General features: G+C 41.7%; 1 protein-coding gene across 1 annotated transcript in view; it reads right to left on the bottom strand.

Moving 5' to 3' along the window:
• LOC135939659 (titin-like) overlaps window positions 1-19312 on the bottom strand; it is a 129067-nt gene that overhangs the window by 29734 nt on the left and 80021 nt on the right. Inside the window, exons 96-106 of the mRNA XM_065484147.1 lie at window positions 19031-19152; window positions 18075-18295; window positions 17728-17802; window positions 17564-17668; window positions 17322-17504; window positions 16818-17109; window positions 16152-16499; window positions 15647-15929; window positions 15422-15503; window positions 14164-14211; window positions 77-13537 (exon numbers count right to left, since the gene is read on the bottom strand). Coding sequence (XP_065340219.1) covers window positions 77-13537; window positions 14164-14211; window positions 15422-15503; window positions 15647-15929; window positions 16152-16499; window positions 16818-17109; window positions 17322-17504; window positions 17564-17668; window positions 17728-17802; window positions 18075-18295; window positions 19031-19152 — 15220 coding nt within the window. The remainder of the gene's footprint in view (window positions 1-76; window positions 13538-14163; window positions 14212-15421; window positions 15504-15646; window positions 15930-16151; window positions 16500-16817; window positions 17110-17321; window positions 17505-17563; window positions 17669-17727; window positions 17803-18074; window positions 18296-19030; window positions 19153-19312) is intronic.

Raw genomic sequence — 19312 nt, forward strand, 5'->3', positions numbered from 1 at the left:
GAATTTCCATTATACCGCCCGTTGTATTTACAAGAAATGTGGTGTATTTTAAAAGTGTATAGAACTGTAAAATTACCTCCGTGTATTGAGTGTGATGCTGCTGCCACCTCATTTTTCTGTGCTTGTACATGTTGTAGTGTTTCCCCTGGTGTTGGCGTATCTGTAATATTGGTGTCTGCTTCCTTCAAGTATGTTTCATTTGGTGAATAAGTGGTAAATTGTGGTTGTGTTGTGACATTAGAATCTGTTTGTTCTGGTTGAGAGATTTGAATTGTGTCCGTTTGCTTCTCAATGTCAGTAACTTTTTCCAAAATTGATTTAACACCCTCTTTCCTCACTCTTTTCTTTTTCCTGTCTTCTAATTTTTCCTCCCCTAGCACTGTTGCATTTGTGGGTTGTTGAGACAAAATTTCTGCAGTTGTTGATGGTTCAATATTGATTGAAGCAGTTTCAGACGCTGCTTCTGTAGATTCTGGTGATTCAGATGTTTCTGTACTGCTCGGGAGCTCAACAACTTCTGCCATTGCTTTCTTGGTAGGGGATTTCATTTTTGCTTTTAGTTTAGGACCCTCTTCCATTTTACTCGCCGTACTGGTAGGAACAGTGTCATTTATGCTTCCAAGTATTTCTGCGATTTTTCTGCTTTCCCCTTCATTTACCATAACTTCAATTTCAAGTTGTTGGGATGAAATTTCAGTGGTTTTAGGTGGTTCTATAATGATTGAAGCAACATCTGATTCTGGCTCAGCAGACTTGGCAGTTTCAGCCACATTTTCTGAGCTCAAGGAGAGGTCAGCGACCTCTGCCATAGCTTGTTTGATTGGCTGCTTTTTCTTTTTTGCTTTTAGCTTGGGACCTTCCTCCACTTCCTGTGCTGTAGTAGCAGGAACTTCATCTATCAGTCCTTTGATTTCTTCTGGTTCGATTTTGCTCTCCTCATCCTTTGCCAGGGCTTGAACTAAAGGTTGTTGAGATGAAGGTTCTTTGGTTTGAGATGGCTCTGTTTTAATTTCTGCAACATTTGCTTCCGGTTCTGTAGGCTCTGATGTTTCAGTTACAGATTCTGGATGGCTAGGAAGGTCAGCGACCTCGGCCATAACTTGTTTAATTGGTTGCTTTTTCTTTTTTGCTTTTAGCTTAGGACCTTCTTCCACCTGCTGTTCTGCAGTAGCAGGTACTTCATCTATCAGTCCTTTAATTTCTTCTGGTTCGATATTTCTCTCCTCATTCTTTGCCAGGGCTTGAACTAAAGGTTGTTGAGATGAAGGTTCTTTAGTTTGAGATGGCTCTGTTTTAATTTTTGCGACATTTGCTTCCGGTTCTGTCGGCTCTGATGTTTCAGTTACAGATTCTGGATGGCTAGGGAGGTCAGCGACCTCGGCCATAGCTTGTTTGATTGGCTGCTTTTTCTTTTTTGCTTTTAGCTTAGGACCTTCTTCCACCTGCTGTTCTGCAGTAGCAGGAACTTCATCTATCAGTCCTTTGATTTCTTCCAGTTCGATTTTGCTCTCCTCATCCTTTGCCAGGGCTTGAATTAAAGGTTGTTGAGATGAAGGTTTTTTAGTTTGAGATGGCTCTGTTTTAATATCTGCGACATTTGCTTCCGGTTCTGTTGGCTCTGATGTTTCAGTTACAGATTCTGGATGGCTAGGGAGGTCAGCGACCTCGGCCATAGCTTGTTTGATTGGATGCTTTTTCTTTTTTGCTTTTAGCTTAGGACCTTCTTCCACCTGCTGTTCTGTAGTAGCAGGAACTTCATCTATCAGTTCTTTGATTTCTTCTGGTTCGATTTTGCTCTCCTCATCCTTTGCCAGGGCTTGAACTAAAGGTTGTTGAGATAATGGTTCTTTGGTTTGATATGGCTCTGTTTTAATATCTGCCACATTTGCTTCCGGTTCTGTTGGCTCTGATGTTTCAGTTACAGATTCTGGATGGCTAGGGAGGTCAGCGACCTCGGCCATAGCTTGTTTAATTGGTTGCTTTTTCTTTTTTGCTTTTATCTTAGGACCTTCTTCCACCTGCTGTGCTGCAGTAGCAGGAACTTCATCTATCAGTTCTTTAATTTCTTCTGGTTCGATTTTGCTCTCCTCATCCTTTGCCAGGGCTTGAATTAAAGGTTGTTGAGATGAAGGTTCTTTGGTTTGAGATGGCTCTGTTTTAATTTTTGCGACATTTGCTTCCGGTTCTGTCGGCTCTGATGTTTCAGTTACAGATTCTGGATGGCTAGGAAGGTCAGCGACCTCGGCCATAGCTTGTTTGATTGGCTGCTTTTTCTTTTTTGCTTTTAGCTTAGGACCTTCTTCCACCTGCTGTTCTGCAGTAGCAGGAACTTCATCTATCAGTCCTATGATTTCTTCTGGTTCGATTTTGCTCTCCTCATCCTTTGCCAGGGCTTGAATTGAAGGTTGTTGAGATGAAGGTTTTTTAGTTTGAGATGGCTCTGTTTTAACATCTGCGACATTTGCTACCGGTTCTGTAGGCTCTGATGTTTCAGTTACAGATTCTGGATGGCTAGGGATGTCAGCGACCTCGGCCATAGCTTGTTTGATTGGCTGCTTTTTCTTTTTTGCTTTTAGCTTAGGACCTTCTTCCACCTGCTGTTCTGCAGTAGCAGGAACTTCATCTATCAGTCCTTTGATTTCTTCTAGTTCGATTTTGCTCTCCTCATCCTTTGCCAGGGCTTGAATTAAAGGTTGTTGAGATGAAGGTTTTTTAGTTTGAGATGGCTCTGTTTTAATTTCTGCGACATTTGCTTCCGGTTCTGTTGGCTCTGATGTTTCAGTTACAGATTCTGGATGGCTAGGGAGGTCAGCGACCTCGGCCATAGCTTGTTTGATTGGCTGCTTTTTCTTTTTTGCTTTTAGCTTAGGACCTTCTTCCACCTGCTGTTCTGCAGTAGCAGGAACTTCATCTATCAGTCCTTTGATTTCTTCTGGTTCGATTTTGCTCTCCTCATCCTTTGCCAGGGCTTGAATTAAAGGTTGTTGAGATGAAGGTTTTTTAGTTTGAGATGGCTCTGTTTTAATATCTGCGACATTTGCTTCCGGTTCTGTTGGCTCTGATGTTTCAGTTACAGATTCTGGATGGCAAGGGAGGTCAGCGACCTCGGCCATAGCTTGTTTAATTAGCTGCTTTTTCTTTTTTGCTTTTAGCTTAGGACCTTCTTCCACATGCTGTTCTGCAGTAGCAGGTACTTCATCTATCAGTCCTTTGATTTCTTCTGGTTCGATTTTGCTCTCCTCATCCTTTGCCAGGGCTTGAACTAAAGGTTGTTGAGATGAAGGTTCTTTGGTTTGAGATGGCTCTGTTTTAATTTCTGCAACATTTGCTTCCGGTTCTGTAGGCTCTGATGTTTCAGTTACAGATTCTGGATGGCTAGGAAGGTCAGCGACCTCGGCCATAGCTTGTTTGATTGGCTGCTTTTTCTTTTTTGCTTTTAGCTTAGGACCTTCTTCCACCTGCTGTTCTGCAGTAGCAGGAACTTCATCTATCAGTCCTTTGATTTCTTCTGGTTCGATTTTGCTCTCCTCATTCTTTGCCAGGGCTTGAATTAAAGGTTGTTGAGATGAAGGTTCTTTGGTTTGAGATGGCTCTGTTTTAATTTCTGCAACATTTGCTTCCGGTTCTGTAGGCTCTGATGTTTCAGTTACAGATTCTGGATGGCAAGGGAGGTCAGCAACCTCGGCCATAGCTTGTTTAATTGGTTGCTTTTTCTTTTTTGCTTTTAGCTTAGGACCTTCTTCCACCTGCTGTGCTGCAGTAACAGGAACTTCATCTATCAGTCCTTTGATTTCTTCTGGTTCGATTTTGCTCTCCTCATCCTTTGCCAGGGCTTGAACTAAAGGTTGTTGAGATGAAGGTTCTTTGGTTTGAGATGGCTCTGTTTTAATTTCTGCAACATTTGCTTCCGGTTCTGTAGGCTCTGATGTTTCAGTTACAGATTCTGGATGGCTAGGAAGGTCAGCGACCTCGGCCATAGCTTGTTTGTTTGGCTGCTTTTTCTTTTTTGCTTTTAGCTTAGGACCTTCTTCCACCTGCTGTTCTGCAGTAGCAGGAACTTCATCTATCAGTCCTTTGATTTCTTCTGGTTCGATTTTGCTCTCCTCATTCTTTGCCAGGGCTTGAATTAAAGGTTGTTGAGATGAAGGTTCTTTGGTTTGAGATGGCTCTGTTTTAATTTCTGCAACATTTGCTTCCGGTTCTGTAGGCTCTGATGTTTCAGTTACAGATTCTGGATGGCAAGGGAGGTCAGCGACCTCGGCCATAGCTTGTTTAATTGGTTGCTTTTTCTTTTTTGCTTTTAGCTTAGGACCTTCTTCCACCTGCTGTGCTGCAGTAACAGGAACTTCATCTATCAGTCCTTTGATTTCTTCTGGTTCGTATTGGCTCTCCTCAACCTTTGCCATGGTTTGAACTGAAGGTTGTAGAGATGAAGCTTCTTTGATTTGAGATGGCTCTGTAATGATTTCAGCAACATCTGTTTCAGGTTTTATAGTCTCTGACGTTTCGGTCACTGTTTCTGGGCTAATGGTGAAGTCAGCAACTTCTGCCATAGCCTTCTTGGCTGGATACTTTTTCATTTTAGCTTCTAATGCTACACTTTCTTCCACTTCTTTTGCAGTAGTAGCTGGAACCACTTCATTCAGGTCTTCTAGTTCTGTTTCAGTTTTACTCTCTTTTACGTGTGCCATGGCTTCAATAATAGGCTGCTGAGATAAAATATCGCTAGCTGAAGTTGGTTCAATAGTTATTTTAGCGCTTTGAGGTATCACTGCTGTAGACTTGGCCGTTTCAATTAGATTCTCCAAGCCCTTTGAAAGTTCAATGTCTTCTGACAAAGTTTCCTTTCCTTTTTTTGTTTTCGGTCTCTTCTGCTTCAATTGCGGTTTATCTGAAATGATTTTTTCCAGCAGTGGCTCCTCTTCCGTTGGTGCTACAATAACACAGGTATTATCGTCTTTCCTCTTGCTCTCATCTTTTAAAGTGGCTACTTGGCTATCAAACTCTTGCAAAATGAATTGCTGTAGTTTTTCATAATTGATATTGTATATTCCTTGAACAGCTTTTGCTAGTTCAAAGCATATTATTGCTTTTCTTGTGACTTTTTCAGGCACTTTGAATTCAGTTAGAACTTCGTATTTTTCAATTAGTTCACACAATATGGGCAAGTATGATTTTTGGGCTTTACTTACGCTCATCGGAGGAGTTTCTTTCCAAGCTTCAAATATGGTGTTTTCCTCGGTCTCTACAGAAAAGTTTGTTCGCAATATTTGTGAGCAAAGCGCCAATGCGCTAGAAATATCTGCTCGAATATTTGCAACTTGAGTTGTTTCAATTTCCTCGCCCTGACCCGCAATACGCATAATATCTGTCATTGTGTCGTTACAGATTTCTTGAACGTGTTTGGCACATTTTGCGTGTTTTGTATTCTGATCTGGAATGATGCGCTCATGGGTTTGTGTTTCACACATACTTTGTTTTGCTTCTATGTCTGATGTCTGCGAAATAGTCACACTTGTTTGCTGGGTTTTAGGCGTTTCTTTTGTTTGTGTTTGAATTGCTTCGATTTTGTTTTCTGTCACTGTGTTTTCAAGTAGTGTATTATATTCAATGGCTTGTATGTTGACATTATCCATCTGTATTTTGTCCCAAATTGGTGTAACTCTGCTCACAGCTTGTGCTGTTTCAATGTCACGTGTGAATGTTTCCGTTTTTTGGCATGTTTCTATGCTTGTTTGGGTAGCGTGGATCAGTAATATCGTACCTGGTTTAGCAGAATGTTCCGGCTGTGTGGGAGTGATGAACAAGAGTTCTGAATCATTAGTTTCAACTTGTTGTGTAACCAAAGATTGCTGAGGCACGATCTTCTTTTCAGCTATCAATGTTTGCTGCTTCAATTCTGGCAAATTTTCTGTGAGTCCCAATATCACGGGTTGTCTTGTTTCTGAGGCGCTGTTGCTTGAAATATGGACAGTTACTTTCTTCGTGTCAACACTTCTTTCTTCCTCAAGTTCCTGTGGCTTCTCTGTGGGATGCACTTCAAATACGCTAACAGAAGTCAAATCGTCCAGTTTTTGCTCTGCTATTTGGGTGCAAACTTCTAAATCTTGGCTCTCGGCAGTGGTAGATAAAATCGTTTCTTGAGTTTTATCCGCAGTTCCTAGAGGCATCTCCATTGCGTTGAAAGCGATTGCTGGCTTTTGTGTCCGCTGAGTCATTAATTCGGTTTCTTTTACTGTCGCTTCAACTTGTGTGGATTGAGCGACGGTCATAGCATGCATATGTTCAGAACACTTTTGTATTTCATGAGCAATTGCCCTCTGCAAAGGCACAGCTTCATCTTGTGCGACCACTTCAGAGCACTTTACTGGAGTTTGTTTGCTAAAATCAGCAAATGCCTGCTCTTCTTTCGGTATAACTGGCAAAACTAGTTGCGTCTCTGTTTCCGGTAATTGAAATTCGATTTTCCCAACTTCTGAAAGTGTGCTGATAATTACCAAACCTTGTGTTTCCATCAATTGTAGTGGCTGAAGTTGTCCTGCGAAGTTCTCCACTCCTGTTTCTGTCGTGACAGGAGCCAAAGCTGAATCAATTCTTCGACTTGCATTATCAAGCGTTACCAAAGGCTTTTCTAAGTATTTTTCTGAGTCATGGACATGAGTTGTATCTACTTGAACTGACACGTGAGCGTCAATTTTTAGTTCTCCTTGCCCTGTTTTGAGCTTTGCTGATGATTCCACACTTGATACATTTGAGAGTGCTTCTGTTTCTTCCTTTGATGCCAGAGGAAGAATTTTTTCGTATTCAACTGTTGGATTTTTAGGCTCTGTTTTTAGACTTTCAAACTCCATTTCTTTTTGTTCCACTAGTACTTGAGAGCTCAAAGCAGCTGAATGCTCCATTTTAGCAAAGTTTTCGCTTGCTGTGACTAGTTCATTCCTCACTTGTGTTAAGTCGATGGCGGTTCTCAAAGCAACATTTTCCGAAATTGAAGGTATTACCGTCAAGTCTTTTGAAACAACCTTGGCTGTCTCAAGGCTCTGAGTAGGCTCATTAAACGACCTGAAGGACTCCAAAATCTCTGTATTTTCTTTCTTGACTGAAATCAAACTGATTATATCCTCTCGAGCCACTGCACTTGCTTCTTCGGTTGTTCCTATCGGCGCTGTAGAGCATTCCCCGATGGTTTCTATTTTGTTTGGAGCCATCAAGTGCGAGTCAAGAGAAATCGAAACACTCTTCGCATTCACTTCAGTTGGACTTTGACAGGTGCCTTCTGATTCTCCTGAAATGACTTCTCCTACTGTTGCGTGCTGGAAGTTCGTAATGGTTTGTAATGCAGAAGCTTGCAAAGTTTCTTTATGTGTAAATGCTTTTACTGCTTCTAGAACAGTATTCTCCTCTAGCTGCTTTTCAGGTAAAGGAGCTGCAAACTCCGTCTTAGCTTTGACGCCTGCTTCGTCCAATGGTTTTATATCGGAGAGTGCTTCGATGCAAATGGTCTCTCGATTTACGCTGGTTTGAAGTGCTTCGCTGCGAACGCTTTTCGAGTCTGTTAAATCAGCAGTCACTTGTCCTTCGAAATATTCAGGTTGATCTAAAGTCTCAACAACGGTCACCAGAGACTTCTTTTGTAATTCTGTCATTGAAGGCACTCCTTTTTCTTCCTTTGCTGATATTTTACTTGCCAGTAACTCTTCACGTTCCTCTACCACGTTTTCTGAAACGGATGCAGTTTGTCTTGGTTTTGTCAAATTTGTGGTTGCAATGTGACTGGATTCTTCAACAGTTTTTATCGGGGAAATTTGTTCATAAATTGTTTCCTCGTGAATTTGTTTCTCAGGAAGCAAAGCTGCGATGTCCGATTTTGCTTTTCCACTTTCAGGTGCTGTGGTAATGATATCAGCCGGAAGTTCAAAAGATTCGGTCTTCTGCTTTAATGATGCCATTAAAGACTCTTCTGACGAATATTTTGGATAGCACTCTTCTTTCATAATACTTTCGGGTATTTTTCCTGTGTTTTCGAGTGCTTCATTGATTGCTGTAACTGTTTTTCTTTGAAGCTCTGTGATATTTAGAGATCCTGTCTCATGTTTAAATTCACCAATCGTCAGTGATTTTATCCCTTCATTTATAGTGTTTTCACTAGTTACAGCCAGTCCTCCGACAAATGATAACACTTTTGTAGCGGTTTGTGTTGTTTGCGCTGTTACTGCGATTGTTTCAATTTGTTCAAGAACTGTGTGTTCCTGAACCTGTTTGCAAGGTAGAGTTGGCAACAATTCTGATTTGGCAGTGACTGCTTGGTTTTCGGTTGCGTGTAACACTGAAGACTGCTCAACGCTTAAATTTTCCTCGGTGACACTTGTTTGCAATGCCTCTTCGGCCAGTAATTTTGGGTAATGTTCTTCTCCTCCCTGCTTTTCAAAATATTTGGGTTGCTCAAACGTGCTTACAGTTTCCACCGTTGTTTGTTTTTTTAATTCGGGAATGGCTTCCACCCCTTTTTCAAATCGGAAAGTTGGCTTTTCATCAAAGCTTACTTCCCTCTCCTCTGGAATTCTCTCGGTAACCAGAACAGTGTTACGAGAATGCGACACTCCTTCGCTCACATTCAACGTCTTTTCAACTGTACTGGTAAAGCTTTCAATGTTCTCCAAAGCAATTTGTTCTTCAGTCTGCTTCTCAAGGTAAACTGGCGTCAGCTCGGTTTTTGCTTTTTCGAGCACTCTTCCGTCCTCCGTAAATGGTGCAATTTGTTCCATGCATTGTGTTTCTTGCCCTTCGCTTGTGTGTAGAGCTCCTTCAGTTAAAATCGTTGGACGAAACTCGGCAGCTTTGAATTTATCTTTGAAAGTACCAGCATGTTCCAGAGTATCAACTATATGAACAACAGATTTTTTCTTCAACTCTGTCAAAGATTTTGATCCACGCTCCTCCTTAATTTTCTCAAGGGTAAGGAAGTTTTCCCTCTCTTCTGGAATATTTTCCTCAATAGTTGCAACTCCGACAGGGCGAGAAATGTTCTCTATTGCTTGCTTTCCCTCGACGTCGGGTGATATTTCTCTGCTTTTGGCTTCTTCCTTAAAGTAGGCTTCAGTTGTGACAATACCTTCGTTGCTAAGAACAAGCACTTCAGCCAGTTTTGCGTCCATTTCTAACGTTGCCTCAAACTCAGCTGCATTGTCAGTGACGGTAGTTTGCTGAGATACAGCCGTGCCTTGGAGAGAAACCATGGAATTTTCTGCTTTTCTGTGTTGAGGTTGCTCATCAGGTTTCAACGCACTTTCAGTTTCTCCCAATATCAGCTCTTGACCGACGGCAGCTGTAGTTTCTTGCACACAGGGTAACGCCTGCTTCAGACTTATCTGTGGATGTTCCATTTCTGCTTCACTTTCATGGATCTGAGTATCAGAAACTGAATAGAGTGTGTTGGGAATCATCGAGACTTTAGCGGCCTCGACGTTTGCTTCAGTTTTCTCTAGCTCTTTCATAGTCTCGATTACAGTGGTTTGATTTATGCATGGAATTTCAAAGGTAAGATGCTCCTGTGTGGCTTTTGAGGTTAAAACTTGGTCGATATCTTTACTCACTGTGATTTCAGATATGACAGTTTCTTGAGACAGGCCAACTGGCAAAAACTGCTCAGCAGCTGTGTTTGCGCTCTTTTGTTCTGGCTTAATATCCATGTTCAAATTTTGAACAGTTTCTTCCAAATGTGGGCTCTGCACGGTGGAAGCAATATGAGCCGTTTCAAACACTTCTTTAGGCTTTTCCTCCACGACTTCAGGTTTATCAAGCTCGGTTGCTGCATCGGTTGCATGTGTTGATTGAGTAACAGCAATTTGCATCGGCAACGGCTCTTTTGGAGTTGCAGTGGCTGTGCTTAGTTGTGTTTCTTTCAGAGGTCTTAAGTCGAAGTCTAGCACTTGAATCGTTTCTCCGCAAATTCCACTTTGAAGGGTGAAATTGCTGCTCGCAACTGCAGTTGGTGCCTGCTGTTTTTGAGCTAACTCTGTTTCGGTGTCTTGAAGGATGACGTTTTCAGTGGTTCCAATTTGCAATACTGAAACTGTTTGAGATGCTTTAATTTCTGCTAGTTTCTCTATGTTGTATTCTCCCTCTTTCTCCATCGTTTGAACGTCAAAGTTTTCTCTGGCTGCGCTAGGCATTAGTATCATCTTTGCATTTTTTGTATCCCTCTCCTGTGTTTCAATCTCTTTGCTTGAGTCGTGAGGAATTGTGGCAGTTGTGACAGACGTGTAAGAAATGTTGCTGACAGTACGCTCCTGTAAAGTAACGCCTTCAGCTGGTGTATCTACAAACGAACTTTCTTTTTCGCTAAGTGTTTGTTCTAATACACAAATGCCAGATTTGTTACCCTCAAATTCTGAGCTAGCTTGAGTGCTTTTTGGAACCTTGAATTCTTTCATCTTCCCTTCTTTTTCGGTTGACTGTATGTAGTTCTCCTGCAAGGCATTGGCAACTGCAAACGACTCTTCCGCGTACTCTGTTGGTACAAATCTCTCTGGGTAGTACTTTGAGGGTTTTTCATGCGTGAAAACGTCTTGTACAACTATTCCAGACGACTGTGGAAGCTGCACTCCAAGTTTGAAGCTAGTCGCTTTTACTTGCTCTGGCATATCTCTCTCCATTTCCGCTTGAGTCACCTCGATAACATTTGTGCCTTCCACGCACTGGATGTTTGATAAAGCTTCAGAAGCTACTGGAGCCTTTTGAACCTCCAAGGTGGTCTCAGAAACGCTGTGAGTTTGTTCACTGACTACGATCGCATTTAATTGGCGTTCGTATTCCAATGATATTTGCATTTCTTTTCCCTTTTCTTCGCTTGTTTCTTCGGCCTGAGTTTGCAGAATTGTTTCGCTCACTGCTATTCCCTCCACCTCTCTCATCTTCAGGTTTGCAGCCGCAGAAAGTGGCTTTCTAGGAGCCACCATGCTTGTCACACCGTCAAAAACGCTTTCTTTTTGCACGATTATCGACTCGGCTACGGATACAGATTTATTGGCTTTTTGCACCTTGCATGCCTTTGTTTCTCTTTCTGCAATTGTTTCCTGTGGAATAACAACTTCTTGATGCACTGCAGGCAACATGCTCAGTTTCGGCTGCGCTGATTGTGTCTTTTCTTCGACTAGATCGAATTTGCTGGCTTGCATCAGAGGAATGGCTTCGATGGACTCTGTTGTAGTTTGAATTGGTGCAACTCGAACTTCACTCTCTTTGCTGCTAGTGAAGGAATCTGTTTGCTCATGTGGAACAATTACCTCCTGATTGAAAGCAGAAGTAGTTGAATATTTCGGTTGACACTTTTCCTCCTCTGCTCTGGTAATGCTCAACTGGCATAATTGCGTTGATAAAATTGCTTCGGAGAACTCTGCTCCAGATTGTACAGCGGAAATATTTTTCTCAATATCCAAATTTGATTGATAGTTTTTCAAAGATTCGTCCGCAATGACGATTTGTTGGTCAATAGCAGAAGCAGTGGTGAATTTTTTCACTGCGTTATCCTGCTCGTGGATAATGCTCAGCTCGCTTAAAATTTGCTCCGGGACGGTCTCAATTACTTGCATCGTTGTTTGTTGAGCTGGAACTTTGTTTTCTATGTCCTTGTTAGAAGTGTATGCGCTGACATCTTCGTTAGCGATAACAACTTGCTGGCTAATCGCGGACGCTGAGTCAAACGTGCCACTTGCTTTCCCGACCTCTTTGCTTGTGTCTAATTCACACGTTTGCGAAACTGACTGCACCTCGATCGCCGCGATCATTGTCTGCGTGGCTTTCAAAGTTTTCTCAATATCTTTATTTGATGTATATTCTCCAGCTCGCTCACTCAGCAAAACCTCCTGCTGCTGGAGCGAAGAAGTTGTGTCGAACTTGCCAACGGCATTCCCTGCTTCTGTCGTTTGGTCCAGCTCACAGGTGATAGCTTCATGTGCAGTCTCGCTGATTTCCTTTGGAATATGCACCGACCTCAGCTTTTCAGTCGTGCAGCTCACTTCATGGTCACCAGTCTCTTCAGTTGCGATCACCTGACTTTGCTGTATAGCAGAAGCCGTAGACATGACGCTGGACGCATTTCCTTCCTCCTTAGGCACATCCATTTCGCAGGTTTGGGCAAAAGGAACGGCTTCTGAAATTTCCTTTGTCGTTTGAATCAGCTGTACCCTCTTTTGTTTTTCCGCGGTCGTCTTGCAAACCTGCGTCTCTTCACTGGCAATAACGACATTCTGGTTGAGAGACGTAACCAATGGCAAGCTCGGACTTGCGTTCAACTCCTCTTTAGTGGTGTCTATTTCGCAGGTTTGGTGAGAAGGCGCTGTTTCCACGCTCTCCTTCGTGACGAAAACTGAAGAAACATTTTGAGCTATTTCTTTTTCGGCTTCTTCCTTTCTAATCGTGCTCTCCTGAGTTAATACCTCTTGCTGTTGCAGAGCATAAGTTAAGGTACTCGAGGTGGTTGGCATGTCAGAGTGTACTTTGGTATCAATTTCACATGTTTCCGCCAGCGGCTGCACTTCATGTGACTCGAGTGGCGTCTGCATTGACACAATTTTCTTATGCAGGTCACGGTTGGACATGTACACTCCTGACTGCTCGGTCGCAACAACCTGTTCCTGCTGCACCGCAGTGGTCGTTGAAAGGCGCCGTTTTGCCGACAGCATTTCAGCAGAGGTGTGGATCTCTGTGCTCTGGCTGACGGAGATGTTCTCTATCACTTCCCTAGTAGTCTGCAGGGCTCTGATTTTCTCGCTTGTGCTGTCAACTGTAGGGAGTAGGCCCGGGTTTTCCTGGACAACTACCTCCTGCTGCTGGACAGCATTGGTTACCGGCATTGAAGGCCTCGCCGTGGAAACTTGATCCGCGCTTTCAAAGTTGCTGGTTTGGCATTCGGGGGCGCTCTCGATCAGCTCCTTCGTGCTCAGCAGTGCGGATATCTTCTTTTCGATGTCTTTATTTGAGGTATAGCTGCCTGTTTGCTCGCTGGTGGTTACCTCTTGCAACTGGACGGCATTTGTCGTGTCCAGTTTGCAGGTCGCACTGCCCTTTTGGCTTGCAACGTCAAACTCGGTGGTTTGAGATTCCGGAATCGTGTCAATCAACTGCTTCGTGGTTTGCAGCGGCTGCAACTTTTGCTCGATGTCCGCGTTGGACTCGTATTTACCAGTCTCTTCAAAGATAATTTCTTCAAAACCGGGCTGAACTCTTTTGGTTACTTTTCTTTCGACTGTCTTAGCAGATTTTTTCGTCTTTCTGAGAATTTCTTCTTCCTCTTCCTCCTCAAATTGTTCGCTCTGCTTACGTCTGGACTGTTTCTCTTGAGTGTCTTTTGTTCTGCGTCGCTCTGTGATAATCTTTGTGTCGTCTGTGACCTGTGATTTCTTTGTGTCCAATAATGCCATCGTGTTGTCTGGCTCCTCAGACGGTAATTCTGTGATTGTAACTCCAGCCTCATCGTTTGAACTGTCTGTTTTGATTTGTGTCACTCGTGTCCGCGTGATTTCTTCTACAGTTTTTTCTGGAAAAATGTTCGAAAAATTAAATCTCATATGAGATTGTGGATAGTTCGTCTCTGATTAGTTTAGGCGTTTGCATTGTGTTAACCCATGTCCGAAAAATTTTCTCCTAAAGATTTGACGGTTGAAAAACTGGAATGATCATTTCAAAGATCAATTATTATTTATTTTAAAATAAATCATTTTAATTTATTTTAAAATAAATCAACATCAAGAATTTTGAAAATATGCCCTCTAAACATTTTAATTGTCTTAAAATTGATTCTTTTGGAGAAGAATTTTCATGCAGACTTGTCTAAAAGTAAAGCGTTGTGTGGCTTTTACTATATGATATTGTGTTTTGTTAGCAGCTTGCGTTACCTTGAAAAGTTTTCTACGTTGAAGCAGTTTTTTATGTCAGATTGTTCGTGCATGCGTAGCAGCAACATCAGCTTTATATGTTCTGTTTGTTTTTAGTTTTGTTTTTATGCTGTGCAAAGTACCTACGATAGAAAGAGAATTTGAAGTGTATTAATGTTGGTTTAGCGCCGAGTTCAATTCAATTAGTATATAAGAGCGAAGTGTCTTTCGTATTCGCTTTGAAACTTTAAATAGATATATTAATATTTCTAGAGCATGTTGAGCAAACCTTCATTTTCCGCCACAATTCTGCGCGATTTCAGCCTTTTTCTTATCTCTGTAAATAGCAGATGTTCTGTTTTACTCAGTGTCTTTGCGTGTGGAGAGTCTAGAAGTTAGCGGAGATCCAGTTTAGTATGCGGGGAATGTCAAATAAAAAAGCACAAAAATGCAGGGAATTTTTTTTATTGGAATAGAACACCATGCGTGCTACATTCAATTGAGCGTTAGTTTTTTTACACTTAAACAAGCCGGTTTTCTCGAAACATATATTAAACTGCGTCTTTTTTATCACATTAATAACAGAAAGGAGGTTTTGCAGGCGTAAGGAGTTTTCAGGGTAGAAAAGCAAGTGCTTGATTAAGGCGGGGAAATTTTAATTGCAAATAAGAGTCTCCAAGAATTATAATGCCATAACTCTGAATCACTGTATTAATGAATTGTTACCAAGTCAGATTTAAAATTTTCCCTGATTGGAAAGAACTCACTTCCAAACTAAGTTAATTCAAATCAGACCTGATTACAATCAATTGCAAAATAATGATCCAAAGAACAGACACCATAAATCTTTTATGAGCCAATTGGCAAAGTTTTTTATTGTATCATAAGCCTTTTTAATAGCGTTTAAAAGCGATTTAAGTGTTAATTAGCTATTAGTTTTGAGAACTATTTCAGGTTATTAAAAAATTTAAACCGTCGGAAAAAATATCGCCTGGCTTTTCTACATACGTCAAAATACGTGTATGTATCTTAAGCCTTGCACCGCGACCTTGCAAGAAGCATACCTCCAAACTTGATTTTGGAGGTAAGTCTTCCAGAATGCGAAGCCGCGACGCGAGCTTTCACATAGATAATCAAAAATCAAAATATTTTTTATAGTGTTGCTGCGATTGAACAAACATCTTCTACAACAAAGCTGAGGATAAGAGGAACATTGAATTCTCGGAACATGCACCGAGTATTAAATGACTTGTTAAAAACCATGTTTCGTGTTTCTCCGTAGAGAAGAAGTGTGCAACACTGACATTTAGTTTTACAGCCACAGTAGAATAGATATAATATGTACATAGTAAGCTAGAAGCTGCGGCTTAAACGCAGATATTAGTATTTTACATATAAGCTACATCTATATTAATCAATAGACATTCCATATAGATACGAAAAATCTAGAGAATATATTAAAGCCTTTTACGGGCTGCATGAATAGTAATCTTCATGCAGACTGCTGCAGTCTGAATATGTACTGTTGACGTCATCGTCATTCTCACCTTTTACGTCGGCTGAAGATCCCACGGCGGTTCCATACTCCACGGTGTACGAGCCCTTGCGAGCGTGCTCGACTGTACGCTCCTGCGAATGATTGATATTTTTACAAAAATTGGAAATATCCATCTTTAAAGCCGTTCTCTCGAAGCTATATTTTTATTGAGTTATTTTACAGCTCTCTAGACGAAGGAGATAAAAATTTGAATTGAATTTTGTTTCAGGCTTACCTCCCAGCAGAAGTCTTCAGGTTCGATGTGAGTCATGACCTCCTCGATTTGGGCGCTGCCCTGCTCGACCACTTTCATAAGCGCTCTGAATCCTGTGGCGGCGAGCCTTTCCTCTGCCACGCTCTCCTCAGAAACCACCTCAGCGATGAGAGCGCCATAGCCTTCACGCTCTACCAGTTGCACCATGGCCATCTGCGCCTCGGGTGCCCGCAGCGACGGGAACTCGCCCGCCTCGTATGCTGCAGTCACCTCTTCAGCAGTGACGCCCGTCTTTGTGCGGTAACTATACAAAAACACAAATAATTTATCACTGGTAGTTAGAATTTTACTATTTATTTACTTCAATGAACTCAATTTTATCATTAGTGGTTCTAAATGTGACTTATATTTTTTTTAATTAAAATTGGCTTTTTTTAATGGAATTGCAATGTTGGTAAATAAATATTTGAATTTTGATTTGACTTCTCTGCACAACTATGGTCGTGGGTAGGGCTGTAATTCTCACCTAATTTTGGCAAGGTCCTTGAGGGGCTCCTCGGCCTCCGCGTTAAAGTCCTCAACACCGATGAACTCCATCATGCTCTCGACGTAGGCGGCCTCTGTGGTTGTTTCAGTGACAGTGACGCGTTCGCCCTCGGGAATGGACATTCGTTTTGCCATGCGCTCTTGTTTCTTCTGCAGCTTGAGCTCGCTTGTGGTCTCAAAAGCACCCTGTTGCTCTTCCTGCTTGGCGTGCGCCTTTGCCTTTGCAGTCGCCTTGCTCTGGAACTCAAGCGTATCTTCCGGCTGTGCCGAGTGCGCCCTCTCTTGCTCTACCTGAGTCAAGTCCACCTTTTTCAGGGTGATCTTCTCGCTGTGAAAGTAAAAATGCAGAAAATTTATTTTAATGTAATTAATATTTAAACTTAATCACAAGAATGTGCTTGAGATTATCGAATTTTATATGATTTTCTTTCTAAACGTTATTGGTGCAATTTTTCGCTATATTTATAAATATTTATCTTTATTAATATAACCGTGTTATGTTGATTTAAATTAACTATTCCAATCTTCAGTAAAAAAGAGTTAGAAAATTCCGCCTATATCCACATTTTATTGATAACAATTTTAAGTTAGGCAACCGGTTTGATGCTTGTGCTGCACTGGTTGCATACTAGAAAAATCAACTCACGCTGTGACTTCCGTCTTGACCTTCTTGCGTTCCTCCTGCTTCCTGCGACGTGCTTCCTCCCGCGCTTCCTTCTCCCTTTGTCTTCTCTGCTTGTCTTCCTCCTCAAGCCTAGTTTTCTCATCCATTTCGGCTTTTTTCTTGGCTTTCTGGTCCTCGGCCTGCCTCCTTTTCTCCTCCTCGAACAGCCTCTTCTCTATCTCAAGGCGCTTCTTTTTCGCTTCAGCCTTCTTCTTGGTCTCAATTTCAGCGCGTTTCTTCGCCTCGATTTTCTCTTTTTCTTCCTCGGTCAGCTCTGTAATTTTATACAGTATAATTAAAATATTTCTATGACACAAACTTAAAAAGTTAACTAAAAACAAGACTATAATCCCTTTAATTCCTGTTCAATTTTGGATGAAGCCCTATGATATCATGTATAAAAATCGCGTTTTAAATATTGAAACGTAAATAATTCAACGAGTTTGCTGTTTCTGTTGATGAAGAGCTTAACAGTGTTTTCATTACCGTGGCATAAGAACGAGCCCTTGGTGGTAGCGACGCCAATAGAGCTCTCGGCCTTGCACATGTAAGTTCCCTCATCTTCTCTTTCTGGGGCAAAGATCGTCAGCTTCGTTTTGTTATCTTTGATGCTGATCTTTAAATTCTTGGTTGGTTTGATCAGCTTATCGTTGTGCAGCCAAACAATGTCTGCAAAAGGATTGCATCGGAGTTAGATTTAGCTTTTTAACGGTACGTAAAAAGCAGACCTGGAAGGGGGGTTCCCGAGTATAGACACTCAAACGAGATCGGCTCACCCTCCTTGCCACGCTTGTCTATCAGCTCCTGGATAAATGTCGGCGGCGCCTCTTTGGCTGCATTAAAAATTGAATAACTTGAACTTGGATTTTTATATTTGACGTATTTGACTCACATCTCAGTTGCTCCTGCAATTCTTCCATCTGTGTCACCCAAATCGGCTTTTTGTACATTGGCGTGCCGATGATCTCTGCAAAAGAATTATTTAATCAGACAGCGGCTACCTGAAGGTTATTGTTGCTTCCTAAAGAATGTACAGTTCAAAATTATGCGCGAAGTATTGTGATTTGAACAGTTTTTGGTGTATATTTAAGTGTGTTTATTTTCGGTTAGTAAGGGATTAAGGTCGGCTGCGTTCTCCCTGAAAAAACATTTAGAGTGATTAATAAGCAGTTATCAAAAATTTAGCAAAACTCAATATCGTTGGCGGCTTCAGAGAGAAATCATTGAAACAAAATATACCCTCTTCTGCGGTGATCCTGAGCGCGTCCGAGGCCATTCCCACGGGATTGATAGCCACTGCCACAATCTCCTCTATGTTGATCGGTAGGTCGTGCATTGTCAGGGCCCACACGCCCTCCTCCAGCTCCTCTACTTGGTACGCTTCGCATTGTGTCAGCTCGACCCCTTGCCTGTACCACTTGATTTCTGGTTTCGGTCGCCCTTCCACTTTCACCTTGAGCCTGAAAAAAGTTACAATACTTTCTGCTTTAAATGGTAAATTTGATAGTTCTCAGTGAGTATCACTTTTCTCCCGTGTTGAGTATTTAGTGATCGAGTTTTTATTTAAAATTATTATAATTAAAAAAATATTTATATTTTAATTCAATGGACTTTAGACTTACTTGAAAAGTGACAAAATATCATGGCAATTAAGAATTTACATTTAACTAAATTAAGAGGAGTAGCCTCTTAAATTTATTTTCTCAGAAATTTGGAGTGGAACAATATATGATCACTGTGTCCTTTGACTTTTTCTGCTTTGAGAATGATTTAATTTAACTGCGCTGCCGACAATCGATTTGGCACTTGCTTTCATTGCATACTTCAAAGACCTTTTTTAAACACTTGTTCATCGAGCTCGCATGTCGACGAGCCTATTTTAAGCGAAGTGCGAAAATATTTTGATCTAAGGGTGTTTGCCGAAAATTTTGACTCTTAACCAAATTTTTCTCTACTGAAAAGGCATTATTGAGGCAATCAACTCTCTGTTTCGAAGGCAAAAATAGCGGCAACATCACTTTTGTTTCTTTGCCGCCAGTGATGATACAGTTAGTGAGTGTTGCTCTTTTTAACGCGCCACTCTCGCGGGAGACTTTTACTCGGCGATTTGGATTTAATCCAAGTGCGATTAGAATTTGTAAACTGGTGAGTGCGGCGGCGGTTTCGGCGTCCAATTAAAATTACACGGCACGCACCTCGTCCTGCCGTCCTCTAACGACTTCCATTCTATTGGCGATGAGAAGTGCGGCGCGATGCTGGTCTGCTCCTCCTCGAGAGACTCCTGCTCGCTCTGCTCCTCGCACACTTCGGACAAACTCTGCAATCAAAACAGAAAGCGTGCCGATTTATGCGTGATATATTTTCCCGCGTAACGTGCTGCACATCGATTGACACAGTTTCATGCAGGGAATCCGAAAAAAGCCTTGTGTTTCTGCGCGAGCGAGTATAATGGAACGCATTATTTTGAATTGTGCAAT

Source organism: Cloeon dipterum, chromosome 3 (genome assembly GCF_949628265.1).
Source record: "Cloeon dipterum chromosome 3, ieCloDipt1.1, whole genome shotgun sequence".
NCBI lineage: Eukaryota > Metazoa > Arthropoda > Insecta > Ephemeroptera > Baetidae > Cloeon > Cloeon dipterum.